This window comes from Choloepus didactylus, chromosome 15 (genome assembly GCF_015220235.1).
Source record: "Choloepus didactylus isolate mChoDid1 chromosome 15, mChoDid1.pri, whole genome shotgun sequence".
NCBI classification, from domain to species: Eukaryota; Metazoa; Chordata; class Mammalia; order Pilosa; family Megalonychidae; genus Choloepus; species Choloepus didactylus.
In genome coordinates this window covers 84,791,142-84,818,563 of record NC_051321.1, presented here as the reverse complement: position 1 = coordinate 84,818,563, position 27,422 = coordinate 84,791,142, and the positions used below count along the sequence as shown (strand labels likewise).

The window sequence follows — 27,422 nt, the reverse complement described above, 5'->3', positions numbered from 1 at the left end:
GAGCCAACAGGGACAGGACTGGATTCATTCACGATATATCTGAATAGAATCCAAAGACTTGGTGATGGACGTCTGTGAGGTGGATGGAAGGAGTTTGTCAAGGAGGACTCTCAGGTCCCTACCCACATTGGTGGGCAGCTGCACGTTAACTGAGCTGGGGAGCCATGGAGGAGGATCAGGGCTCTGTGTGTGTGTGTTTGCACGTATATGCACACACTTGCATGTGTACATCCAGGTGTAAGTGCTGGGAGTGCAAGGAAGAGGTCAGTTAGGGCATGGACAACTTCAAATGCTGACAGACACATCAGTTAGAGTTGTCCAGTTGGAAGTGGTTTAAAATTGGAACTCAGAAGACAAGTCTGGATTGGAAACACAGAGTAGGAACTTAAGAGCACACATATGGTGCTATATTTAAAATCGCAGTCGTGGATGGATGAAATTAACGAGGGGGCTGTGCAAAGATGAGAGAAGGGGGTCCAGCCTTGGACCCTTGCCCATTCCATTGTTAGAGGTTAGAGAGAGAATGTGGCCTGTGAGGCAAGGAGCAAAAAGGGGGCAAGCGTTTCTTAGGAGTTTTCTTTGGAGTCAACGAAACTAAGGAAAGAGGTTGTTTTGAGGAGTGAAGAACAGTGCTAAATGCTGGGGAGGCAGAGAGTGAGCTGAAGACAAAATGGTTTTCATTTCCTTGGCAACATGGAGACCACTGGTATCTGGTAAGAGCAGTCTCCGAGGCTGGGAGGGGCAGCGCCAGGAGTGCCTGGGTCAGTGTTGGACATGAGGCAAACTGCCAGGGACAAGCACAGAACACAACTCTGTCTAAAAAAGAAAGCAGTGGTGGCCATAGTTGGGTAAAAGGAAACTGAACAAAAAAAATGGGCAAGAGAGCAAATTTCTGTGCTATTGGGAATGATTCAGTAGAAAAGGAGAGACAGATAATGCCAGAAAAAAATGGGGCAATCAAGAGCAGTCTACAAGCAGGTGAGGTAGGGCTGGGTCCTGAACAGTTATGGAGAAGCTAGTCCTCGAAAATAGGAATTTTGTGTTCTCTGTTGTCCCCAGTGGGGAACACCAGATGGACAGTCTAGGATCAAGTAGGGCTTTGGAGACAAAATTATGGAATTTGATTTTCTGCCCCTCCCTGAAACCTACAAGGAACTCTTGAGGAATTTTAAGCAAGTCAGATTTGCATTTGTAAAAGGACGCTGGTGAGCAGGGCCAAGAATGGATCTGGAATCCAATTAAAGAGCTGGAGACAGGGTGAAGGCAAGAGAGGTTGAGGAGATGGCAGGCAGAGGATTTTGGCTATTGTTTGGTGAGCGTACAGAGAGTAAGAGGTGTCCAGAATGACCTCCAAGTTTCTTACCCAGGCTGCAGGTAATACTAAAGGAGGAGATTTGTTGGGATGCTGATGAATCCACCTTGGAACCAGCAAGGTGGGAGCATTGAGAAGGGAGCTACTTAGAGAAGGGTCTGGAGCTTGGAAGGGTAGTAACTGGGGTAGAGATAAAGATGTGAGGTCACCTGCAGAAGTGGGGTTTGGCTCAGGCCCTGAATTTTCACATGGGTCTCCTATTGGATGTGTTCCCTCTGCTGCTCCAAGTTCATCTTAGAATGGATATCAGCTGTGGAGCTGGAATCTTAGCATTTTTCAAGATGTGACAGCAATCAGAGACTTTCTGAATCCACCGTGAAAAGGGCCAGAGAATTGGCAGGAAGATAAAAGGATGGGGGCATGGCAAAAACTCTCAGAAGAGGTATCTGGAGTTGGAGGGAGCCCATCAGGGAGGTAGAATCCAAGGACCTTAAGAAGCAAGGAGGCTGCTAAGCCAGAAAAAGTGAGCACTAGAGAAGGAGAACATTTTTATTTAAATAATCAGTGTGTGAGAGAACCAACATGAGGCATGAGAATTCTAAATTCTGGAATTTCAGTCTTGAAAAGATCAATGTACTTATGTGCTAAACTCTTATGTAGGGCCAAACACTGTTCAAAACGCTTTATGGATATTAAATCTTGTAGTGCCCTCCGTGGTCCACTGAGTTAGGTCCTGTTAGTAGCCCTGTTTTACTGGTGAGTAAGAACTTGCCAAGGTCATATGGCTGGTGAGTGGTGGAGCCGGGCCTCACATCCAGCCAGGCTGCTCCAGACCCTGTGCTCTAACCAGCACGCTGAGAAGCCCTCCTTTAACACAAAGACAGATGTGAGGTATTTAGGAAAGCAAACATGTCAACGCCACGGGCTGTATTTTCTTTAGATTAGAAGCATCTGCGGGAGAACGGGAAAGATGATGGGCGTTCAGGACAAATGAAAGATGACAATGACCTTGGGAAAGTGAAGTTTCAATGGAAAGAATTCCTTTGGCTGACATGGAGATAGGGGATGGAGAGGGTAAACTTGTTTTTGAAGCAGTGTTTTAAAACATAAATCAACTGTGTTAAGTGTTCATTTGTTAGAAGTTTAACACATCCCTTTGCCCAGGACCCAAGACCTCCTTCAGATAAGGCTTCTGGAATCAGGGTGAGTAGGGGAACCCTTCCAGAGAGTTCAGTGGACCTCAGACTTTTTTAGAACCTGAACAACTTTAGAACCTTTTACTTTATTATCCCAGAACATAGAATACTCATTTTATGAAACTTACACAAACCTGATAAAACTTGAGAAAGATGGAAATAAAAAGAAAACAATATAGCAATCTCACTTATAAACATAAAATAATAGACAATCAAATTGAATAGAATAGCCCCCAAAGAACAATTCATCATGATTGAGCTGTATTTATCTCATTACTCAGGAAAGGTCAAAATTAGGAATTCTAGCAATACTTCATATCAAAAGAAAAAAATATCTCATGATTATCTCAGTATATATTAAAAAGATATGCAATATTCAGAAATAAACCTATATATTTATGGTCCATTGATTTCTGGTGCTAACAAGTTTCAATAGGTAAAAATCTTTTCAATAAATGGTGTTGGGACAACTGGATAGCCACATGCAAAGGAGTAGAATTGTACCCATACCTCACATCATAGTAAAAAATTAACTCAAAATGAATTATAGACTTAAATTTATGACCCAGAAGTATAAAATCCTTAGAAGAAAGCAGGGTAAATCTTTCTGACCTTGGACTAGGCAGTGTTTCCTTGGATATGACACCAAAATCTTAAACAACCAAAAAAAATAGATAAATTGAACTTCATCAAAATTGAAAATTTTGTGGTTCAAAGGGCACTATTAGAAAGTGAAAAGACAATCCATAGAGCGGAACAATACTGGAAATAATATATCTGATAAGGGTATAGTATCCAGAATACATAAAGAATCCTTACAACTCAACAATAAAAAGACAAATAACAAATAATGGACAAAGGATTGGAATAGATATTTCTACAAAGAAGATATACAAATGGTCAATAAGCATATGGAAAAATTGTACAACATCACTGGCGACCCAAGGAAATGCAAAACGAAAGCATAATGAAATACCACTCCACATCCACTGGGATGGCTATAATAAAAAAGAGAAACAATTACAAGTGCCTGTGACAATGTGGAGAAATTGGAACCCTCATACACTGCAGGTGGGAATGTACAATGGTACAGCTTGTGTAAAACAGATGGTTTCTCAATAAGTTAAACGTAGAATAACAATATGCCATATCAATTCTGAGGATTAAATACATGTCCACACAAAAACGTGTACACAGACCTTTGTAACAGCATTATTCATAATGGTGCCAAAGTAGAAAAACTTACACTCACATGATGAAAGGATACACAAAATGTGGCATATCCATATAATGGGAAATTACTCAGTCATAAAAAGGAACGAAGTGCTGATACATACCACAACATGGATGAACTGTGAAAACATTAGGCTGAGTGAAAGAAGCCAAGATCCACAAGACCACATATTGTATGATTCCATTTATATGAACTGTCCAGAATAGGCAGAGACAAATTCGATACATGGTGGCCAGGTGCTGGGGGAAGGGGGGTTGGGGAGTGACTTTAATGGATACAGGGTTTCCTTCTGGCGTGATGTAAATATTCTGGAATAAGATAGTGGTGATGGTTGCACAACTTTGTGAATATGCTAAAAACCACTGAATGTACACTGACTTGAAAAGGCTGAATTTTATGGTATATGAATTAGATCTCAATTTAAAAAGATAAAAACCATTATATCTTTAATACAAAATCAACATTTTTGTGAAACAAATAACACAACCATAATACAACCACCATTCCTGTGAAAAATTCCTTTGAAACTAAGTATACAAATGGTCTAAAGATGATACAAGATATTTTTCTTAACCAAATAGCAAAACATCTGTACATGTTCCCATGGAGTTCAGGTAAAAGATGTCATCTATAACAATTTTTGTTTTACTGTGTTCTGAAAGTCACAACCAACGCAAAAAGACATGAAACAGAAAAGTTATATGTAATATTATAAAGGACAAAAATTATCATTTTCAGAAAAAAGACAATATATTTACCCTGAAAACACAAATGAGTTAACTGAAAATTATTGAAAAAGAAAAGGTAATCAATGACTTGAGCTATTGGATGGACATCAAAAGCTTTCTTGTGCATTACATATGACCAATTAGGAAAGAAAGCAGAAAATGTTCTGTCCGCTAGATAAAAAGTTATGCATGAAAATACTGCAAGTGCAACGAAACGTCAAAAGGGGGTATCTCTAGTTGATCATTATTGATAAATTTTGGTTTTTCTGTAATTTACATTATTTTCTAAGTTGTTTTATATTGAGTAATAATGGCCTTCACAATAATAAAAAAGCAATAAGACACAATTTCACACCATCTCAGGCTAGAAGCACCTCTGGGTGCCTTCACAGTCCACATCTGTGGTCGTCACAAATGGCTAGCATTTGCTTTTTGCAAAGCATTCAACTCAGTTTATGTTTATGGCAACAGAAACTTTATTTTCACATTTGTATGTTATCAATTTATATTCTATTTCATTAAATCACATAATTTAATAACAAGCTCCATGAGGGCTGGGTTCCACCTCCCCCCACCCCACCTGTGATTAGTTCACTGTGTATCCTCGGAGCTGAGAATGATGCCAAACAAGTATTTGCCAATTCACATGAACAGAATGGCATAAATACATCTGGGAACGAGTAGGTGATTTTGGCAGACACTGCATGGCCAAAGGGCCCTGAGCATTCCAAGTCTGTGGGCACCTCAGGTGGGTTTTGCAGAAGGGATCTGGAGTGTGAGTGCATGGTGGGGTGGGGATTGGTTGAGAAAATGTCAATTGCAGTGTGCTCTCCTCTAAGCTTCCAGTGCTTCTCCTCCCAGGGAGAGGGACCTGGAGCTCCACAGAGGGAAATGAACCAGGCTGTAGGCAAAGATGGAACAAGTAGGTTCATGAAAGCAGCATGACTAGAGCTCGAAGCCAGGCAGCAGGAGCCAGGCCAGGTCTGTACATGCATGCATGCACGCGTGTGTGTGTGTATACGTGCCACTCTGCCCTGAGACCCAGTTTGGGGTGGTGTCCGGGGCTTGTCTGTGCTCTGCTGCGGGACTTCCCGCACCCCGTCTGAGCACAGGCCCAGGAGCCAAGTTGTCACCAGTCTCAGGAGAAGAGAGTGAGGATTCCCCATAGCCAAATCCCTTTTCGAAGGCAAAGGACACTCTTTAGGAGCCCGGGTTGACAAAAGCTATTGCTGTTTATCATTAGTTAAAATAATACAAACAGAAAACTGGGTAAAAGTGCTTCCTGTTTATAGTTGCTTTACAACTGCAAAACAAAAAGACATTTATAAGTTAAGTACAAACCCAATTATAATAGCAATAAAACCCAAATGAACAATGTTAATTTTATGTGGCTGATGATCTGGGTGTTTGTGGAGCCAAATTGCCCCTCATGTGAATATGGAACTTCACCTTCAAGTGCTGAGATGATCGATCTCCCAGTGTGGACATGCAAAATATCACAGAAGTCATGGTTGCCAACCTAAGTGCCACCAGCTGTTCATAAGGTGATTCTCCAGATAATCCATGGGCTTCACAAAATTTTCTAGTTCTTCCTAAAGTTTTAAAAAATTCCATTTGGGTGCTTTTTGAGACCTGGGGGTGCTCCTGGGGCCCCTGTTTACAAAACACTGCCTTGGATCTCTTATTTGTTCCATAGACATTTGCCCCCACTTCTCCCATACCCAGGGCCTGGGCTCAGGAAGGAGGGACACAGGGATAACTGACCCTTGGGGATCAGACAGGCCGGCAGGGTTATAAATGGGTTTACACCTTCAGCAATGCGGTACGTGGGGTGCTGTACAGGAAACTGTAGGACATCAACCTTTGAAGGCATGGAAGGCTTCCTGGAGGAGGTGACGCCTCTTCAAGCTGAGTCTTGAAAGATACTTAGTTGCCTCCTTTGGGGGCAGTTAGCACAGACATCCCAAGGAAAGCTAGGCCTGGGGCTCTGCATTACTAAACTAGAGGCTACCCTAATGAACAGAGAAGGGGGAAAAGATTTTTTGCTTTCTGAAGCACTCACCTCTCATTCACAGCAATTGCTTCTTCAGAGGTACTTACTGACTCAGAGACTTCACCATCGGAGAGCCATTCATTAACTTAAAATTTGCCCTTCTCCATTGGAATAATAATATCTTCGGAAAGTTCATAGATTAAGACAATGTCAGCCTTTTACATGTTAGCATGAATTAGTCATCAGTTAGCTACTGGTAGAGAGAAGGTCCCTGAGGGAATGGAAATCTCAAGTTGAGTTTGGGTGGGTCTATGGAAGAGAAACTGACCAGATCTCAGAGCTTTTGTTGAGATGGGCTCAACCTGCAGAAAGCAGAACCAGTATCCTGGTGATGAGAAGAAGGTGCCAAGAAGAGGGAAAAATGCCTTGCAAATAAGTCTCATCTCATCCTTCCTTTAGCTGAGGAGACTTGGGTCCTCCTAGCTGGAGTAAACTATGATTAGCATATGTGGAGTAGTGTGTGTGTGTGTGTGTGTGAGTGTGTGTGTGTGTGTGTGTGTGTGTGTGTGTGTGTGTAGGGGAGTGGAAGGGTGAGTAGGATGAGATATTTTCTCAACTCACTGGGCAGTCTTGGCTTTCTCTGCCTCAGAGGGAGTGTACTCCAGATGCCCCACTAGCTCCCTGCATCCTTGTCCTCATGTTAGAGGGGAAGGCTGAGAGAGACAAACTGGCCTGCCTTGGATGGAGAGCTGCACTTGTGTCCTGTAGCTGCCCGGGGTCCTCAGCCACCAGCTTGGCTTCCCCATTGGCCAGCCCTGGCTCTCTTTGAGCCAGTGGTTGGGGGAAGCCTGAGCAGACCTGACTCTGATTTTCCTGGTCCCTCTCAGTCCAGGGTAGCAGAGAGCAGTGCTCAGCTGACCCTGCTGTGTCCAGGGGGAAAGGGCCTTCCTTCTCTGCAGGAGCAGAGCAGACCTGAGAGGGAAGCCACGCTGGGCAGTGCCTGCCTCCCCGCTTGAAGATGCCAAACCAGGAGCAACGTCCAAGACGGGTGGAGAGCAACATGCTGATACGGAGACGATGTCACATGCTCAAAAGCCAACCTGTTCTTGGATGTTGCCCTTTGAATCTTCCAAACCCTCTTCTCACAAAACCCCAGAAGTGCTCATTTGCCCCCAAGGACAGGGCCAGTGATTTCCATTCATCGTCCATCTCTGCCTCTCAATGGGGGAGGTTGCCTTTGGGGTGCACCTGTTATTCATTGTGCAGGGCTGCCCACCGCATTGTAGGGCAATTAGCATCCCTGGCCTCTGCCCACTAAATAACACTTGTGCCCCCCCACCCCCATATCATTGTAACAACTGAAAATGACCCATACATTTCGAAAGACCCTGGGGTTCAGTGTTGCCCCCTGATGGGGCCATTGGCTGTCTCTTCAAGGATAGCTCTGCCAACTCCACCACTGACCTTTCCTTATTTGATTAATCCAGAGTATTAAGTGCCCACCAAGTGCACAGGAGGTGGATCTGGGAGACCAGAATGGGCAATAGCACAATCAATGCGAGTCCATGAGGGTGAGTATGGCGGGTACTGGAGGGTGCAGGGCGTCACACGGCAGGGTTCCGGCGTGAGACCTGCTCCCAGCTCCAGAGTTCCCTGGCCCAAAATAGGCTGTTGTTTAGAAAAATCTGAAATGCACCAGAGAGGTGTCTCTACAGTTTCTTACCTTTGCTTTCCAGGCCTGGTTGGGAACGAGGAGATTAGGGGTTTACTTGTTTCTCTTGTTGCCTTTTGTTTTAGCTTTCTTTGAAAGCTGGCCTTGGTGACCAGACCCCCCTGCTCCCTATTGCCATCTCCTTTTGGCAGCCCCCATCACTGGCTCCAAACTTCCCTCCTCTTCCTTCCCCCATCTACATTTACATTTACTAGTTCATTGATGCACCCCAGAAACTTTCATCGCTGGCCCACCATGTACTGGGTACAGGGGAAGAGTGAATTTTCTAGGGCTCAGCCCTCTTCTTTCCTTGGAGAACAGACCCTGGCAATGACATTCAATCCACAGCACCAGTATCAGCTTGAGGATGGATCCAGTTCCTTTCTCTAGCCCTGCACTCACCCCGAGTATAGACTGCAATTCTCAACATGTTCTCTGAGAGCTTCAGCCAGTGGGGTGGGACCTATGAAATTCAATGACACCCCTTCTCCCAAACTTGCTCTTCCCCTGGAGGTCCTTCCCTCTGCGCTGTCCAGGGGACACGTAGGACTCTTTCTCCTCCTCCAGGGGCCCCTGCCCTCTTTGGGAAGAAGCCCAGACTCCCTGGCCTGGCATTCGAGGGTCTCCAGGGCGTGTTGCCGCCCTGCCTCTCTATCTTCATCTCATCCCAGACTCACATGGTCTTTGAGCCCCGCAAAGCCACCTGTGGGGCCTGAGAGCTCCATGCACGTTTGCCTGGACACACCCTGTTCCCTTGCCTGGGCCAACCCCCTCGATCTCTGTATGGGGAGCTCTCCCCACCATCCTGGCAGGGCCAGATCAAGGGTTGCCTGCACTGTGGACGTTTCCTGGCACAATTAGGAAGAGGAAGAAGGCAGAACAACTCTTTCCAGCTTCTCTCCCTTCCTTTGTGCATCTGCATTACTGATCTTACTGCCTCAGATGGAAATTAGTTATGCAAGCCTCTCTCCCAAAGAGTGTGAGCGCACGCCCTCTCTCTCTCTAATCTATAATCCATTCATACAGATAGATTATTGGTTTATTGTTTTTGCTAATCCATTTGAGAATAAGTTGCAGACATCAAGGCTCTTAACAAGAAATCTTTCTGTTCATTTTACCAAGAACAAGTACATTCGCTTTCATAACCACACTCAGGAAACTTAACATTGCTATCATATGAAATAAGTCCATATTAAAACTTTGCCAATGATCCCAAAATGCCCTTTTAAGAAACTTTTTTTTTCCTGGTCCCAGATCCAATCCATGATCATGCACGACATTTAGATTTGTCTTTTTTAATCTTCTTTAATCTGGGACAGACTTTCTGGTTTTTGAATGTTTCATTCAGTGAAAGTGGGATGGGTGGTAATGGAGATTCTGAGTCCAGTGATCAGTGTTTAGTTCTAATGTTTGTTTTCACTGGGATAACTTGCATAGATAACCTATCTAGTTCCTAATCCCTCTCTTGCCTCTCTCATCCCAACCTCCTGCATCTGGAGCCTTCTGGGAATCTGTGGGTCATTTCTTCCATATCCAGGGAGCTTGCCTTAAATGCTGCACCCAGCCAGCTGGCAAAATCCCTAACACCAAGTTCATAGTCACTGCCAAGGTTGTGGGATGACACCGATTTATCAGGGTTGCCAACAGGTGGGTTTGGAGAAGCTATTTCTCCTTAAATATACTGTCAGGTCTACAGTTCACATTTCCTTATCATTAGGGGAAAAATATCTGTGAATTCTTCTCCCTTCCCCAGTTTTGCAAGGGAATGGAGCTGTGGGTTTCATATAACTTCCCTTATCAGGGGCCCCAGGCTTTGCCTGCTCTATCAGATGGGTGCATCTTTTGTGAACATGTTCTCTTCTTTCTTATCTGCCCCCAACCATCAGAGCTGAAAGACTCTTTCATCCAGAGTCTCCTTTTGGTTCACTTCCTTTGGGTGGTAATCCAAGCAGGCAACTCGCTGCTTTTAGCTGTAACATGCTTGTGAGCAACACGGCCCGGGGATCTTAAGCAAAGCATGGAAATGTGTTGACACCTTGAGAAGGGGCATGTTTGCTCGTCCTTGATGTCTCAGTTCAGAGATGTATTTGCTGTACACAATATCAAGTTAATTACAACACTGTGCCATACCCTTCCATCTCTGCACCAGGTTTTAACAATATGGGGCCAATGGAAACGTAAAAGGAGACCTCCCCTCCTCAGCCTGTCAAGTGACAGCAAATGCATGTATTTTGAGAGAATCTGGATTTCTTAGACTTATTAAATGGCAACTAGTAGAATCCAGGATTCACTGAACTGGGCTTCCAGGTACCTTAAGCAGCCACAAAACCGGGTCAACTTCTGCAGTGGTCCAGAAACTCCAGTTGGGCATTTTTTAGAAGAGTTTTTTTGTTTTGTTTTGTTTTGTTTTGTTTTAATAATTGGGTATTCTTCTAATTCAGAATGAGCTCAGAACTGAAAGAGTCAGGCAATGGACAAATAACTCATCAGAGGACTGAAAAATGGTCCTAAGCTTGTGAGTGAGCATGCAGGCAGCAGGGCAAAGGGAAAGATCTGGAAGCTTCCACCAGCTTAGTCCAGAACGACGGAAATACTGAGTGCCGTCTGGGCCACAGGCCACGTCTCTGGCAGGGATGGGTATATTCCCCGTTCCCGTGTCGGGCAGCAAAGTTCTTACCAAGGCATCTCGCCCGCTCATCTGGAAAGCTGGGAAGTCCTGACAGCACACACAGCTGAAAACACACAATGTTATGTAGTGCAAAACTGCAAGAAAAGCACTTTCCAGCCCAAACTTGCCAGCACAGCCCCAGTTTCGGCAAAAAGAAAGCAAAGCAAAGGGTGGGCATTTAGCTTTCATGCTGGGTTGAAGGTGGGCTCAGTTCTGCAAGGAGAGACCAGTATTTGGAAATGATTCAATAATTAGAGCAGTAATTGACTCTTCCCAGTGTGTCCCATATATCTAAGGGATCCCCTTTGACCTTCCGCCACCGGGAAAATGACTACAAAGTTCAAGACAGGGGCTGGGGGTTCACACAGAACACCAAGCAATTCTGCTGCTCACTTAGCACCCTGCTCTTGTGAGGTAAGTCCTATGTGGCTTTTACACATTATCTTCATTTTAAAAATGAGGTTCAGAGAGGCTAAGTTGCCTAAGGTTCTCTAACTTTTATCCAGAATAGAGGAGTTGGCTTGATTCTAGAACCAGCATTCCTCTGCCCGCATCCCTTCCCCAGCTCCCAGCGAGCTGGGAACCAAGTTCCCATCCAGATTCAGGGGTCCATGGAACTCTGGCTAGGCCTCCCCTCCTCTTTGAGCCTCAGTTTACTCATCTGTAAACAAGTGGGCCTGGGACCTCCCAGGGGTTCAGGTGCAAGGTTTGGCTGGCCACAGGTGCAAAAGAGAGTCCCAAGCTCTGGTCTGAAAACCTCAGAGGGATGCTTGCATTCCCGCACTGTAGGATCCAACTTGTGACTAGTTCTTGTCCTTGACACCAGACCCAAGGACCACGGGCTCTGCAGGCTCTTCCTTGGGCCCCAGTGAGGGATGGGCCACTCATGCCAGGCCTGCTGTCTTGATGGCCAGCTCAGGCCCCGCAGTGGGCCCTGCTCCCAGTGGCTGATCACCGTGAAACCCAGGGACCGCCTGGGACATGCCCAGGATTCTGAGAGACTCCAAGGCCCTGGCACTCACTGGCCTGGCTGCATCCTGGGATTCAGCAACTCTCTCCGGTGGGCAGGGCTGCCTCTCTCTCCCTGCCTTCCCACCCCTGTCACTCCCCTCATGGGGGGCAGATGGACCCTCTCCAAACCAGAGCCCACCTGTGGGCTGCCAGTCCCCTTTTCTGGAACCCCGCAAGGCCTTCCCTGACAGACAGACACACAAAAAACAGAATGTACACTTCCCTGCTCAAGAGACCCTGGATTAACATATCAGCCAGGCTCAAGCCCCAAGCCCAGAGCTGTGACTGAGAGACCAGGCATTGGCTCAGAGTGACCAGGGCTGAGTGGCCTGGTCACCACTTCCTGGCTATGTGAGCTGGGTCAGCTCCTTGGTCTCCCTGCCCCTATTTCTCCTTAACGGTGGTGATGATGATGATGATGATGATGATAGCAAGGGGAGCTGACATTCACGGGTAAGGTGCAGCGGCCCATTGGCAGGAGTGATCTCATTTAATCTTAAACACCCGTAAGGGAGGTGCCCCTCTCCCCAGTGTGCAAAAGGAGGAAACTGAGGCACATGGAAGTTCAGGAATTGAGCCAGGCCTCACAGCCCGGGGGTAGCACCTGCCACACAGAGCCAGGATTCAGTGACACGGTACAAAGCCTTGGCCAGACCTGGCTTGGCAGCCCTCGGCGGCCACCGTGGCTGCTGTTTCCAGTTCCCACCCACTCTGAACTCATCTGTGGTGACGTTCCTTGGGGGCAGCAGAGGGGGCTCCTCCACCATCCTGCCACCCCTGGGCTCACCAAAGCCCCTCTGGAGTGGTCTCAGGGGACCCCCAGCCATCAGATCACCTCAGGACCTGGGAGCCACACTGCTTGGCAGAGCAGCCCCTCCTGGGCCCAGTCCACCACCCTGTCCCCTTAGGGCTCCCTGGGCCTACCAGCAGAGACCTGGAGTCACATTTCAGGGCCTGCTCTCTGAGTCACGTCAGGCAAGAGCCATGGGCCCTCAGAGCCTGTTGGCTCACCTGCCAAATGGGGTGATGAAAAGGAGGCTCCCACAGGTGGTTGGGTGCAGCCTGAGGGGGTCACCCCTCCTTCCCAGCGCAGATGAGATGCCCAGAAGACAGGGCCCAGCGCCTTGGCAGGCCGCCAAGGGGACAGTGGCGGGGGCAAGTGGTGGGGGTGGTGGGGATTAGGGCTAGGGGTGAGGGAGTAAGGGAGAGGGAGGGGATCCGAGGAGGGAGCAGGGAGTCGGGGGTCAGGGGACAGGGGAGAGGAGGAGAGGGGCGAGAAGGGGAGGCGAGGTGGGGGGCAGGGGAGGGCGGGAGGGGGCCAGGAGGGGCGGGTGGGGGAGAGGAGGGGCGGGAGCAGGGCAGGAAGGGCCGGGGCGGGGCGGAGAGGGCCGGGCGTGCGAGTCGGCGGCCGGCTGCGCCCGCGTCAGTGGCGCCGGGCTGTGGCCGTGGAGATGCGGCTCCTGGCCCTGGCGGCGGCCGTGGTGCTGGCGCTGGCTCCGGCCCCGGGTAAGCGAGGCGGGGCGGGCGAGGGGCCCGCAGGATGGGGGCTGAGCGGCGCCGGGACCCCGAGTGGGAGGGTCGGGGCGAGGCCCAGCCCGGGGACCCCGGGGCGCGCGGCGGCGGCTCGGCGGAGCGGGGTCTCCGCAGCCTCGATCCCGACCGGGCGCCGCCGCTGCCCTCCTGCCCGGAGGGGGCCGCCCGGAGCGCTCGCCCCAGGAGTGGGCCTGGCCGGCCGCGGGCCGGGGCTCCGCGCTGTCACGGTCGCCGCCGCAGCCCCGGGACGCGCCCCGCAGGTTGGCGGACCGCGGAGGCCGGCAGACGCGCGCGGGGCAGCCGATCGCCCCCGGCCGAGACCCCGCGCTGCCCCTTCCCCTCCTCGCCCTGGGCCCCGCGCTCCTGCAAAGAAAACTCTCCCCGCAGCCCGTTTTTCTGCCAAGCGCGCAGGCCTCAGAGCGCAAGATCGAAGCAGGAACGTGCAACCCTTAGTTGTCCGCACAACTGTCAGGACAGACAACTGTTGACAGGTTAATCTGGGCATCTGCTTCCCTAGAATCTCTTTGGAGAGTTCCTCTGAAAATGGAGTCAGAGTGGCTGCTCTGCCCTGACCCGAGGACGTGGGCGCCTGGACTTCCGCTTGGTGTCTGGGGATGATCAGGTCTGGGGGAAATAGGGCATTGGGGGCTGGAAAGAAGAGGGTCCTTTCCCGGCCAGCGGCTACTTTAGGGGCCACCTGCTCTGCCCACACTGGCTTTCAGCTGAGTGTCACTGCTCTCACTTGCCAATTGCTAAAGAATTTTCCCTTTTTATTCCCAGGGCCCTGCCAGCCCCCTGAGGGCTGTAAGGGACATGCTGGCTAGAATAACAGTAATGAAAAACAACATCAATGGCTCACTTTGACTGGGTTGCCTGTCAGTTGCCGGATGCAGGGCTCTGTATTATCTCACGTAATCACTACAATATCTCTAGAGCAAATATTCACATATCCAAGTACTTTACAGATGTTAAGTCAGTTAATCTTGACAATAACTTCCGAGGTTGGTGTTATTATTGGCCCCATTTTATAGATGAGGAAACTGAGGCACAGAACACTGAACTGACTAGCCCTTAAGTGACAAGGCCTGTAGGTGGTGGAGCCTGGAAGGCTGGCCTACACTCTGTGCTCCTAACTCTAAGCTGAGTTACCACTGTCTTGTAAATAAGGGAACTTCGAGAGTTAATTAAATCTCCAAGGGTAACCCAGCTCCCAAGCACTGGAGCTGGGATTTGAACCAGGGCTGACAAGAGTCTGAGGGGGAGCACCTTGGACAAAAGAGCAAAGAAATTCATCTGCTGTCCCCTCACTAAAAGTGCAGCGGGGCTTCCAGAGAACCTGAAGTTGGAAATCAGTGTGTGGGAAACACTTCTTTTCACAGATGTCACTCTTCTTGGCTTACAGTGGTGGGAAGTGGGACTGGGGTCCTTGGGCCAGAGCAGCCCTCGTGGCCAGTGTTGAGCCTGGTGTAGACAGCAGGCAGGCAGGCAGGGAGCTGCTACTGCTGCTGCCGTAGGTAGCCTGTGGCCTGAGTGTGTGGGGGTGCCGCCCCTCCCCCACTTCTGCAATAGGACAGCTGTCTGCAGATGGCGTGGGAAATTCGCTGAGAGGCCCAGGCTGGCCCCTTGAGGGGATAGCCTGGAACATCTCTCTCTCCCCTCCACAGATCTCCACAATGGCCTCCCTAATCATGGGTACTGTCAGAGAGGGCCACCCCCAGGCATCTGACATTTGGGGATCAAGGATATTCTCATATTCCAAGGAGACCTCAGAAACTCAAGAGTTTGGCTTTGCAATCTTTTAAAGTCTGCTCTGGCTGGTGCCCAGGGCTGCATCTTGGGATAATAGTCAGAGCTTGTGCTGCACAGCACTCTCCGCAGGTGACACATTGTTCTATGGGCTGTGCACACGACTCCTCACGATGATCCTCAAAGGGGGGTCCTGCTAGACCCAGTTATATCCAAGTCCAAGCTGCTAAACACTGCATTTTCTACCTTTCCACGGTGGGGGTTAGACAGCTGAACTCAAATGGTTCCTTACAGGCTGGACAGACTCTGTAAATATGAGATCCAGTGCAAAGTGAAAACATGGGGCTCCTGTTCAGAAGTTATTGCAGTTTCACGACAGTGACAGCAGAGATTAAGCCAAACACGGGGTCCTGTGTGAGTACAGGTCCCCTGCCCCTGAGGCCAACTGGCTCACAAGTCAGGATGTCTCCCTCTTCCTGATGCCCCCACCTCCCCAGCTGCAGGAGCACGCAAAGTGACAGTGGCATTTCAAAGATGTTTACTCATTAGAGCCTTCCACTCCCCATGCCAGGCACCATTTCCCCATTTTTCAGACGAGGAAGTGGAGGCTTACATGTAACTGAACCAGGTGTCCAGCCTGGGCCTGTCAGATGCCAAGACCTGGCTCCCCACCTAGCCCCCCTGAGTCTCTGCTTTTATATGCATGCCCCATCTTTTCTCCACAGCTGGTCACCGAGGTATCTGGGACCAGTGTGGGGCACCCAGGGTAACTGCTAAAGGGAGCACTGCAACAGGAATCCCTGTTCTGTGTCGTATGTCTTTCCTGCTAACCTTTGTCACATTCCTCCTTTAAGAACTGGCCTTGGGGCCCTGAGTGGGGTGGAAAGTCTCTCCAGAGGCCCATGTGCTGGCATGGTGGCTGTCTGCTCTGGGCCCTGGAAGGCACTAGCTTTCTCTCTCCAGCCTGCACCAGCCTCCTCCTGCCTCAGGACCTTTGCATAGACCGGACATTCTCCTGGAAGATCTCCCCCCATTGCCACATTGCATTTCAACTCAGCCTCTATCTCGTGCTCATATTCCCAGAGGCTCCTCCCTAATCCTGCAGACGAGCTCAGGCTCTGACTATCCATCACTTAAGCCCTGCAGTTTTTCTCTGTGTTTGGTGCCATTTGTAGTCATACCCATATATTGCTTTCCCAATTCACGGCTGCCTCACCTACAGGACTCTTGGCCCCAGTGGGTCAGGAATGTCACCTTCTTTGCACAGTGTCTGGCACATGGTTGTTGCCCAGTAAATATTTGCTGAATGATTAAATGACCAAAGCTGGGCATCAGCTAGAGGAGCAGGAACTCTGAGCGTGGAGGAGGTTCCCGGGGGTTCACATCCCACATCAGTTCCCTGGAATTCAGGATTGGCATGCAAGAAGTTAAATTCTTCGGGCCAGATGACTTCAGCAATCCTCTGTCCTAGGCCAGGAAAGGGGAGAGGCTGCGCCTGCAGGGGCTGCTCTGAAGGCCGCTGACTTTGCTTCCTTTAGCTGGTGCAGGGAGGGGTCTGGGACACACATCTGTGCATCCTGTCTTGTAGCTGAGTGTGGCCCATGCTTGCTCAGCCTGCTCCCCTGCCCTGCAAGGCGTGTGCACTCTGTCATTCACAATTAGATCCAAAAGAGAAAGGCCCGGTCCCTCATGGACGCCACCTGCTAGGCAGCCTGGCTCTGGCCCTTCCCAGCATCCTGACTCCCACTGGTGATGTTTTTTCTGGTGAGCCATGTGGGGCCTGGTGATTGCAGCTGGGGCAGAAGCTGAGTGGCACTCTCTCTCTCTTTTGACATTTCTGGGGACTGTTCTCTATCTGCATGTCCTCCCCAACCTCCAACTGCAGGACACTTATGGCTATATGCATCTGAACGACATTTGGGAGTGTAAGGGGGCTGCACTCCCTGCAAACTTTGGAGCCCATGGCCTCCAGCAAAGCTTCAAGATGTGTGGGACCATGGGCATCACGTTTTCACTACACACTGCCCACTCCCTCATGTTGAGAGTAGGTGCAAATAGCTGGCCTGGTGGCAGGTGTATGGCCTGAAGTGAGCCTTCCTGTGAGCAGGGTCTGGGCACTGCAGTGGGAGAGAGGTGTTCAAGTTATTTGTAAGAGAACATGGGGCTCAATGAAGACAGAGAGCAATAAATGCAATGACAAGTTCATCTTCGATAAATGCACAGGCAATCTCATCTTCAAAAGCTAGTTCAGTCCATCCCCTTCCATGGCAGCTGGCCTGAGCTGCAGGAGCCGAAGGGTTACTATTTGCCTCCAGGATGGAATCCGACCTCCCATTGGGACTGGAGCACTTGGCGCTTCTCCTGGTTTCAGTCACTATAAATAATTGCTCCATCATGCGGCATTGATGGGAGGAGACTGGGGCGTGGGGTCCAGGCCGTGCTCTCATCCCACCCATATTGTTTCAATTTCCTGCCTTCCCCAACTCTCCTGACTCCAGTGGGGAGCTGTTGGAGCAGGCTGTGGGTGGACTTAAGTTCTGGAAACCAGCTGCTCCGTTTCTGCTGCTCGCAGCTTGCTGAACCCCTGGGGTGCAGTTGGCATGCAGTCAGCCTGTGGTTCCCAGGTAGCAACTTCTGTGGGGGCCGGCGTGGTCATCAGACCAGACCTTAGCAATTGGGAGTAAGTCCTCTTGGGCTGAAGTCCTGCCCAGTTAGGTACATATGGCTTGTGGGCGAGATGCCCGCCAGCTGGGCGAGACGCAGGGGTGATGGTAGAGGGCTGATCTCTCTCCTTTTGCCCGAGTGGCTTCTGTCTGCAGAGAGATTGTTACTAGAAAGCATGCTTTTTCCTTGGCTACCTGCTGATCTGAAAGGATGCTCCGAAGATCTCTCTGAGGTGGCTTTGCCCTTTGTCACTATAGACAAATGACACCTCATTCCTGTAGACAAGGAGCTTAGAGTTTAGTTGATTGTCAATGTTTCTCTTCTGAATTTATTTCCATCTTATTTTTTTAAGGTATCAACAGCCTCTCATGGTGTTGTTGGCTGAATAATGGCCCCCAAGATATCCACATCCCAATCCCGTACCTTATGTGGTAAAACAGCCTTGCAGATGTGATTTAACTAAGGTGCTTGAGATGAGGGGATTATCCTGGATTATCCTGACTTCTAAGAGATGAAAAAGAAAATTGACCCTCAAATCGCATCTCTTGAGGTGTTTATTAAATCAATAGTGGAAACCATACAAGGGGATGGTCTTTTTTATTGATGTTGACCTTATTGCCTGGGCCATGCAATGAAGAATATTTTTTTATATGATGGCACTCCCTCCCTCCAGGACCTGGCTTTGTTGACTCTCAGCCTCCTTGTCAAATCTCCAAATCCTTCTTGATCTCTTTTTCATCCTTCCCCCTTGTTCACGGGAAGCACTGACCAGAGTTCAAGGCTTTCGGTGACTTTTTGGTATATGGGGTCCAAGGCCCTTCATGTGATGAAGAGGTGACTTTGGCATACGGGGGCTGAAAGTTTGTGGTTTGAGATGACCGCCAGGGCACCTGTTTGTATAATGGAGTGGCAGTGAACGGTGCTCCCTGAGTTGTCCACTTGGCGGTATCTGGTGGGGATGTGGGGGTTGGTGGTGAGAGCCTTGATAGGACAGAAAGAGGTTTTTGGGCATTCTTCCCACAGAGTCCTTTTCTGGTCTATAGCCTGTCATTCCCACCTGCAGATGGCTCTACCCACAAGCTCCAGTGTACTCCGTGAGCTCCAGTGAATTTCATGTTGCTCCAGTGAGCTCCAGTGTGCTATACTGCACTTCAGTGAGCTTTAGTGAGGTTCACTGAGCTCCAGTGTGCTCCAGTGGGCCAGTGAGCTCCAGTGTGCTCCAGTGGGTCCCAGTGAGCTCCAGTGAGCCCAGAACAGCACTGCCATCTTGCACCACCCCAAGGTGTCCCGTCTATATTGTCTCCTATGAGAAGGTATCAACCCTCTTGCTCTGTGGGACTCTGCTGTTGGTCTCAGTGGTCATTGGGGTGACACCATCAAAGGTCAACTTGGGAACAGAACAGCAGCTGGAGGTGGGCAGCCCATGGGGTGGTTCAGAGTAAGAAACCAAGTGACAGGAAGTAGGGGAATGGGCCTGGACTCTTTAAGCATCTTTTAGGGAGTTGGGAGTTTCTTTCGTTCCTTTCTTGTTTATTCTTTACTCCTGCACCAACTCTGAGTCTGTGGATCTTGAGTCCAAAGAGACTTACATCAAGAAACTGAGAACCCCTGTGGTCAATGGGACTAGTTCAACCCCCCATCTGACATTACTGATAATCTGCCTTGGCCACAGTCAAAATATCTGATACAGGAAGAGGACCCCAGGAAAAAGCAGGTCCAGAACCCAGGAAGGCCCTGCGTGGCCAGGTCAACTGACAGGTGACCCAGAGCACTGCTGGACGGCAGGCAGGTGACGAAACAGGCAGAAGCAGGGGAGGCAGGGGATGGGATGTGGGCTGGAAGTTTTCAAGAGATCCCAAAGTCCCAAGTTATAGATGAAGTCTGAATTTTAAACATCAGCAACTAGTTAAAAAAAGATATGCCTGGGTCCAGTTGGTCAGCGTTTGTTTTGGTATTTATGAAGACCAAAGGGTTTCTCTCCTTTGTGAGGAAATGGGAACCCCCAGAGGCCCAGCCCCCCGAGAGTCCCTCCTTCTGGCTGAGAGCGAACACGGAGGGAAGCAGAGGTAGGCTGCCTTTCTGGAAATGCAGATCGCCAGGAAGATTCACCCACTGAGGCATTTCTCCAGCTCCTGGAGAGCAGCCATGCTTTGTATCCATAGATACACTTTCTTGCCTTCCCTTCTTTCTCTGCAGAGCTCTGTGGGGCCCTCAATGTCACCGTGTCCCCGGGGCCCGTGGTGGACTTCCTGGAGGGGGACAATGCCACCCTCCTCTGCCACGTCTCGCAGAAGAGGCGGAAGGACAGCCTGCTGGCCGTGCGCTGGTTCTTTGCGCTCTCCGGCTCCCAGGAGACCCTGATGGTGAAGATGACCAAGCTGAGGGTGGTGCAGTACTACGGCAACTACAGCCGCAGCCTCCAGCGGCAGAGGCTGCAGCTGCTCGAGGAGCGGCGGGGTGCCCTGTATCGGCTCTCCGTCCTGGCCCTCCGGCCGACGGACCAGGGGCAGTACATCTGCAAAGTCCAGGAGGTCAGCAAGCACAGGAACAAGTGGACGGCATGGTCCAATGGCTCGTCGGCCACGGAGATGAGAGGTAAGGCTGGCACGGTCCCGTCCCTCTGGGGACGGAGCAGCGGTCCTCCTTCCAGGCTGCTGGACCACACTGTACGAGTCCGGTGGTGGCGATGTGGGATAGATGTTTATCTGGACATGGGGCTGACATGTGTTGTAGGCTTGGAAGCAACGACAGAATAGGACCAGTGCCCCCACCCATGCCAACCACCCCCAGCCTTCTGGGCAAAACCTCTTCACGTCTGGAATATTGGAATGGCTGTGTGCCTCGCCTCCAAGGCAGGACTGGGTGGCCTTGCTCTCTGTGGCACCCGTGGGGGAGGCACCAGGAAGGAAGGAGGGCCTGTGTGAGTCCCAGGCCTGGGAGTGGGGCAGGCGAGTCGCTCTGATCTGCCCAGGAGACAAAAATGCATCTGGAAGGGGCTCAACTAGCCCAGGGAGCCCTGCCCTCGTGGGAGATGTGGGTGTGTTTCTGTAACGTCTTGGCTACCAAATGGCATCCTTGAGGGTCATAATTTCTTTTTAATCACAAACGTCCTATTCAAGAATATACCTCTCATGATTTTAATAAGACCTACCATTATACCTGAAAATTCTCTGATTGCTTTGAACTTGAATTTGATCTCGCCTGAACACAATTGAACTTGAATTGTGATCAGGAGAACCTTAAAGTAAAACCAATAGTCCCAAGTATGAAAAATAATCAAATTCTATTTTATACATGCAATATAACATTGTGTTGCAAGCCAGGACAATTATTCAGTTGTTCAACTGAATAATTTTATAGGCCTTAGTGATGTTGTTTGGATGGGCTTTTTTGAAGAGAGAAAACTCAGCTGTGAAAAGATATTTTTAATGTCATATATGAATAGGGGAAATTTTAAAGTAAATAATTGATATGAAAGTAGTCAAACTTTGCCTGTCTTTGGAGTTTGCTTGTTGTCATGTTCTTAAGCACAGAATGATGCATTATCTAAAATGCTGTTAAGCAAATTAATTTAAGAAAACAAACAACTATTAGTATAAATATGTATCTTGGCACAGAAAGCAAAATGCATCAGATGCCCAAGGGCTGTGGAAGGAATCCACTCTGCGTATCACTTGATTCTTTGAAACATAAGGTCTTCTACATATCCTTTTTGTTTTTATATTACAGTATGTTCTAGAACCATACACCAAATCTCTTGGTAGTGATTGTTCTCTGCCATTTCGAATGTATAAGAAGATCCACAGCCTTCACTAAGCGGAATCATCTGGTTCCTTATTTAGCGTGACTCTCCTCTCAGTGAGCGAGGCTGGGCTCCTTCTAGAACTTTTATTTGGGTACTTTCTCCAAAAGCCTGAGGTGGTCTGCAAGATGTCACTTTTCCCTCGTCCTCCCATCCCCTCCCTCTGCTCAAAAGCCCTTTCTGTTCTCCCTCTTCTTTCCCTTCCATGTCTGGTCCCTCCGTTTCTTTCTCCCTCCTCTCCCCTCCCCTTCCCTCTGTCTGTCTCTTTCTGGCTGGCTCCCGGCCCTCACACGGCCCCACAAGGTTCGCCTCACTTGGCCACGGTTCCAGGCTCTCAGCACAGCCCAACTTCCCGTGCGCCGTCGGCCCTGCCGCAGGGTCTCCCGCTCCTCCCGCTTCCTTGGCCTTTCTGGGCAGGGCCTTGGATTTCAGATCATTGGATTCAAAGCCTTAGGAAGCAGTGAGCATACCTTTAGTGTTCCTCTGTGTCTTCTGGGACTCCTGACAGGGAGGTTAAGGAAAGATAACCCCATGAAAATGGCCCCAAACCAGACTGGCTTGTTTGGGTTGGAGTGTGTCTACTACAGGCAGGGGTGAGTGCAGAGGCCAGATGCTATGTCCACTCTTGGGGACCCACATTTTCACCAGGGCCCCGGGGCATCTTTCACGTCCTGGCCTCTGGCTATGTTTTCCAAAACCTCCACCTCAGGTTAATAGTTGTTACATGGAGAACAAAAACAACAGCAAAGTTCTGTGGGCACCGGTGATTGGGTTCAGGAGTATCCATAGGAGCTCTCCAAAGTGGTTTGGAGAACTTTTCCCCATTGGGTCCCAGAGTTCCACTTTTCTACCGTACACACTCTGCTTCTTCTCTCCCTTCAGTCCTCTCAAGCCATCTGCGGGAGAGGGGAACTTTCCTTGGAAATTACTTCTAATACTGTGCCCACCCCCTGCCTTTGAAAATAGACTTAACCGTGTTCTCCTCCCTGCAATGTGACATTAAGTTTCTTGTCTTTCTTTGTGAATCCCCCCAAAAAGGCGTGGTGCATGGTCTTTTCTAATTTTGCAGTTGTAAGCCTCTCATCCAGCAAATGAAGGCTGACTTGTGTTCAAACAAGCAAGGAGAGTCACTGTGATGCTTTGTGGGTGCTGCCTTTCATTATTATTTGTCTTGATGTCTGTGGGCTGTTTGGTTGGTTGTTTTTTTTTTTTTTTCTGTTGCAAATACAATAGAGTTTAATTATAGAAAAAATGGAAACTACTGAAAGAATTTAAAAAAGAAAATAAGATAAATTGCTTCTGCTATGTCATCCACCCAGGCATAAAACATGTCAGTGTAAATCCTTCCAGTTTTTTTAATGCAAATAAAAACTTAAAACCTGATTTTGGCTGTACCATGCACACTGTTTTGTGATTAGCTTTTTCTCCCATAACTAAATACCATGCACATTTTCCCATGTTTTTAAATATGCTTCCACAACATAGTGTGTAGTTGTGGAATAGTATTCCGTCACGTGGATGTTCCATAATTTAGCTTCCCAGTTACTGTTTCTGGACATTTCAGCTCTTCGAAATCCTTGTCCGTAAGTCTCCATGAATGTCCCTGTCCTTAGGAAAAAGTCCTGAAGATACGATTGCCCAAAGTATACCCGTTTTAAAGATTGATACAAATTGGCCTCTAGAATGGTTAACAAATTTTTATTTCCACCAGCACTGAGAATGACTCTTTTGCATGGACTGGTCTACATAATATACAGCTTTTGAGGATGATGATGATGATGGTGAAGATGATGATGGTGATGGCAATGAATGCCTAGGACAAGTTGACCCTCAGTAAATACCTTGAAGTGAATGAAATGATTAGCATCTCTGGCTGTGGGGGACCCTGAGGGGAGCATTGCTTTGCACATGATGTCGCCCTGTCTGCGAAACTTGACTCTCTCTGTCCTTTGGTCTCTCCCAACCCTACGTTTCATTCAAGATCCCATATCCGTCCCTCCTCTTCTACCAGGTCTTCTTTGATCACCCCCATGGTATCCTGTGGCTTCTGTGTTAAGCACAGCTCATGCCACATTGTGTTCTCCCTCCACTTTAAGTTTCTTTGGCCCGGGGATGATGTCAAAAAAAAAAAACCACTGTACATCAAAGCATCCAACTAGGTAAAAGCTTAAATGTGAAACTCAGTCTCTCCCCTGACCACCTCCACTTCCATCCCCGGAGGTCGTCCTTGTCAACCCTTTATTTTATATCTTTCGAGTTCTTCTCCTATGTATTGACATTCATGCACACCCAACACCCACACACATATATTTGAACAATAGTGTGCTCATTGCTTTATAAATATTGTTGATACTCTACATATTTTGTTCTGTAACTAATATCATGCAGCGCAGCAATACTAAACTGCAGCCAATCATTCCCCCAGAGAAGGATGTTTAGAAAACTTCCGGTTTTTCACAAATACAGTGACTTACAGCTAATACACCTTCAGTGACATTCTTGTACACATTTCCAAGTACTTTGATGGTTAGATTCTGGAAAGGGAATTGCTGGCTGTTGCATATTTATGCATGTGCTGTCTAGGCTATGCATCGTTAACATTTTAATAAGCAATGCCCAAAACGCTCTGCCAAAAGACTTTACAAAAGAATTTATACTCCAGTATTCATTGCATGATGGTGTCTATTTCCCTGCAGCCTTTGTTAGCACTGATACTTATTAATCTTTTCCGTTTTTATCACATGATGGGAAACCTAGTATTCATGTTTCAATTTGTATTCAATTATTAGTGAGATTGAGGACCTTTTCATATGTTTATTGAATGTTTAAAAATTTCTTCTGTGCTTCTTTTTCTATTGGGTGCTATCTTTTTCATATGTATTTTTTCTGGTCAGTTAACATTTTAGCTGTTATATATGGTGGCAAAATTTTCCTCCTGTTTCTAACTTGTTTTTCAACTTCATTTGTTTTCTCTTACCATATGGATATTCACATTTCAAGAAATTTAAAATATTTTTGTAGTTAAATTTGTCACTTTTTCCCTTATGGATTCATTTCTTCCAGTAGTCTTTTTTTTTTTTTTAATATTTTCCACCATTTTTCCCCCAGTCACTAAAGGGGCTTTGCAAATACTTTTTTATGCTCTACCCAAATTATTCTGGGATGAATCAGGGCTTCACACTAACCTGTACAAACCAACAAGGTCTCACTCCCTATTTAAGTTTCCATGTAATTATGGTGTTCGAATAAACTCTCCATGCAAGTTAAATTAGATAGTGTGCTACAGAAAATATAAATTTTACATCAAAAAAGCATCTCTTCCTTTGGTCTCACAACAGAAGTTGAATGTTTTTAAAGCACCGTTCAGTATCATCCCTTTACCCCTTTAGTCTTGATTTACCTTAGTCCTAACCAAGTCCATTTTGTTCATATCTCTAGTTGAAGTCTGATCTCTTTCTCAAATCCTTAACTTTTGCTATGTGGGGTGGTAATACTGTTTTCATAGCTGCAGTGATGATGAGTTGTTGTTTTTTTATTCAGTTTTATTGAGATATAGTCACTTACCATACAATCATCCATGGTGTACAATCTACTGTTCACAGTACCATCATATGGTTGTGCATTCATTATCCCACAGTAGTCTTTTTTTATTGAGATGTAATGGACATTGAATAAAATGCACATGGTTTTTTGTTTTTGTATCTAATTTCAGAAGGTATATTCTATCCCAAGCATATAAAAATGTTTTCCGTATTTTCCTCTAATACTTTTAAAGGATCAAAAGAAAAATTTCACTGTTTTATTTCTTTGGAATTTGTTTTTTATATAAGGTGTGCAATAGCTAATTTAATGTTTTCTTTTCCAAATAGCGATCATGTTCTCCCTACATTATCTATCAAACAGCTAAAATTGCAACTGTCTGGAAATACCATATTTTTCGCAAGTTAAATTCCTATATGTACCTGTTTCTGGACTTTCTGCTGCATAAACTGTCTGTTGCCACCGATATAGCACTATTTAAATTATTATAAAATAGGGCAAGTCTCCTGATTAGTCTCAAAAAATATCTTGACTGCTCTTAAATATTTTGATTTTCCTTCAGCTAAAATAGTTCAATAAAATTAAGTTGGAGTTTTATTGGAATTTCACTGACTTTATAAATTGCTTTGGTGGGTAGATATATATATACATCTTGTATATCTTTTATGGTTTTGAAATTTCCCATCCAGGAATTAGGTTTGTTCCTTCATTGATTCAGGGTTTCTTTCATGTCTTTCACTAAAATTTTCTTCACATGAGTCTCAAACCCGTCTTATTATGTTTATTTTTATAAACAAACATATTTCATAGGAATTTTATTGTTGGCGATTTGGATCTACCCAATCTCCCTCCACACCCCATGTACCACATAATTTTTGTAACAAAAATTGGTAATTGCTGATGTATAGAAAAGTTGTTTACGTCTGTTGATTTTTATTTGGCAATGTAATGTGTAATCTTTTTATTTCTGATATAGTCTTTTTCAGCTGTTCCTCAGTGTTATCTGTGATTTTGTATCTTCCTTCTTTTTCTAAACTTATTACCTTGGCCAGAGCCTTAGAGACGCTGAGTCGTCTGTCCATACTCTTTTTGCATACAAGTATTAAGAATTCTAACCTGACATCTGCCCTTTTCTCTTGGCCACACTTTTCTATCTAGCCCCCAAAGCTGCCATTAGAGACTGTCACTTGCCTTTTATGAAAAATTGGCCAGCTCTGAGATATCCATGACGTTTTCATGATGCCTGCTAGTAAACAGATCAGGAAAGCAGTTGGTATTGGCCTGATGAAACTTGTTTCCAATGAACTGTCAGTGTCTCTTAGTAATTTACCTTTTCTCTTCTTAATTTCTCAAAACGCTTATTTTAAAAATCCATTCTAGAAACCTGTCAGAGATAGATGAAAGGCACATGAACTCAGATTATATCCCTACGCTCCTACATTTAAAAAAAAATCAGGACACTTGCATGCCTCTAGCCACTGGCATTTTTCCTATTTTCCAGTATGTCTCACTTTTCCTTAGCTGGGGTGCCTCATGACCTGCAAATGGTCACACTAAGGAAACCTTGGGATTCTCTTCTGACAGAAGGAGGTGATAAGAATGTGGTCAGGGAGCCCACTGGCTGCCAAAGGTCATTTCAAGTGGGAAAGCCCATTGCCAGGTTGTTGAATAAATTAAACCCCTGGATATTATGGGGGTGCCACAACTAAGTCCACTAAAGTCTAGCAATTTGGGAATTTAAATTGTTTATATATATTATGGTGGAGTCAAGTCTATTGTAACAGCACCTGTGCAAACCTCTTGCTCTTTGATACATTCTTTCAAGTGGAGAGAAAGGGATGGAGTTACAAGGCATATCGAGTGCACAGTGTCAAATCTGTAGCCCATCTCATGCATGCCCTGTCCCCAAGAGGCCCCTTCCAAAGCCCAACTGTGCTTGTATAGTGATTTTACGAATGCCAGGCAAAATGAAAAAGACAAGCCCACCTCTATATCTGATATCTGCTGCATTGTTTGCTTTACTTTGCTCTATGTATTTTCGGATTTCCCAAATATCTGGGTTTGTCCTTGAGGAGATGTATGCAGTGATTAAAAAGAAAAAAGATGTAAATTGCTAGAATAAAATTTATACTATAAATGATTTTATCATGTTTTTTTTTCCTGGACATCCCTGAAAGTGTTTGGCTAAGAAGTGTAGGCGTAAGCACAGAGAGAGTTGCCAGTTTATGTTTCAGCTGTGCAAATTAATAAATACTGTGGTGTCTTAGTTTGCAGGGCTGCTTAA

The 27,422-nt window shown here is 47.1% G+C and overlaps 1 protein-coding gene across 1 annotated transcript in view; it reads left to right on the top strand.

The window, feature by feature from the left end:
* The first annotated feature begins 13,246 nt into the window (after positions 1-13,246).
* Positions 13,247-27,422, top strand: part of VSTM4 (V-set and transmembrane domain containing 4) — a 100,422-nt gene continuing 86,246 nt past the window's right edge. The window contains exons 1-2 of the mRNA XM_037805163.1: positions 13,247-13,359; positions 19,993-20,391. Coding sequence (XP_037661091.1) covers positions 13,305-13,359; positions 19,993-20,391 — 454 coding nt within the window. The 5' untranslated portion in view covers positions 13,247-13,304. The remainder of the gene's footprint in view (positions 13,360-19,992; positions 20,392-27,422) is intronic.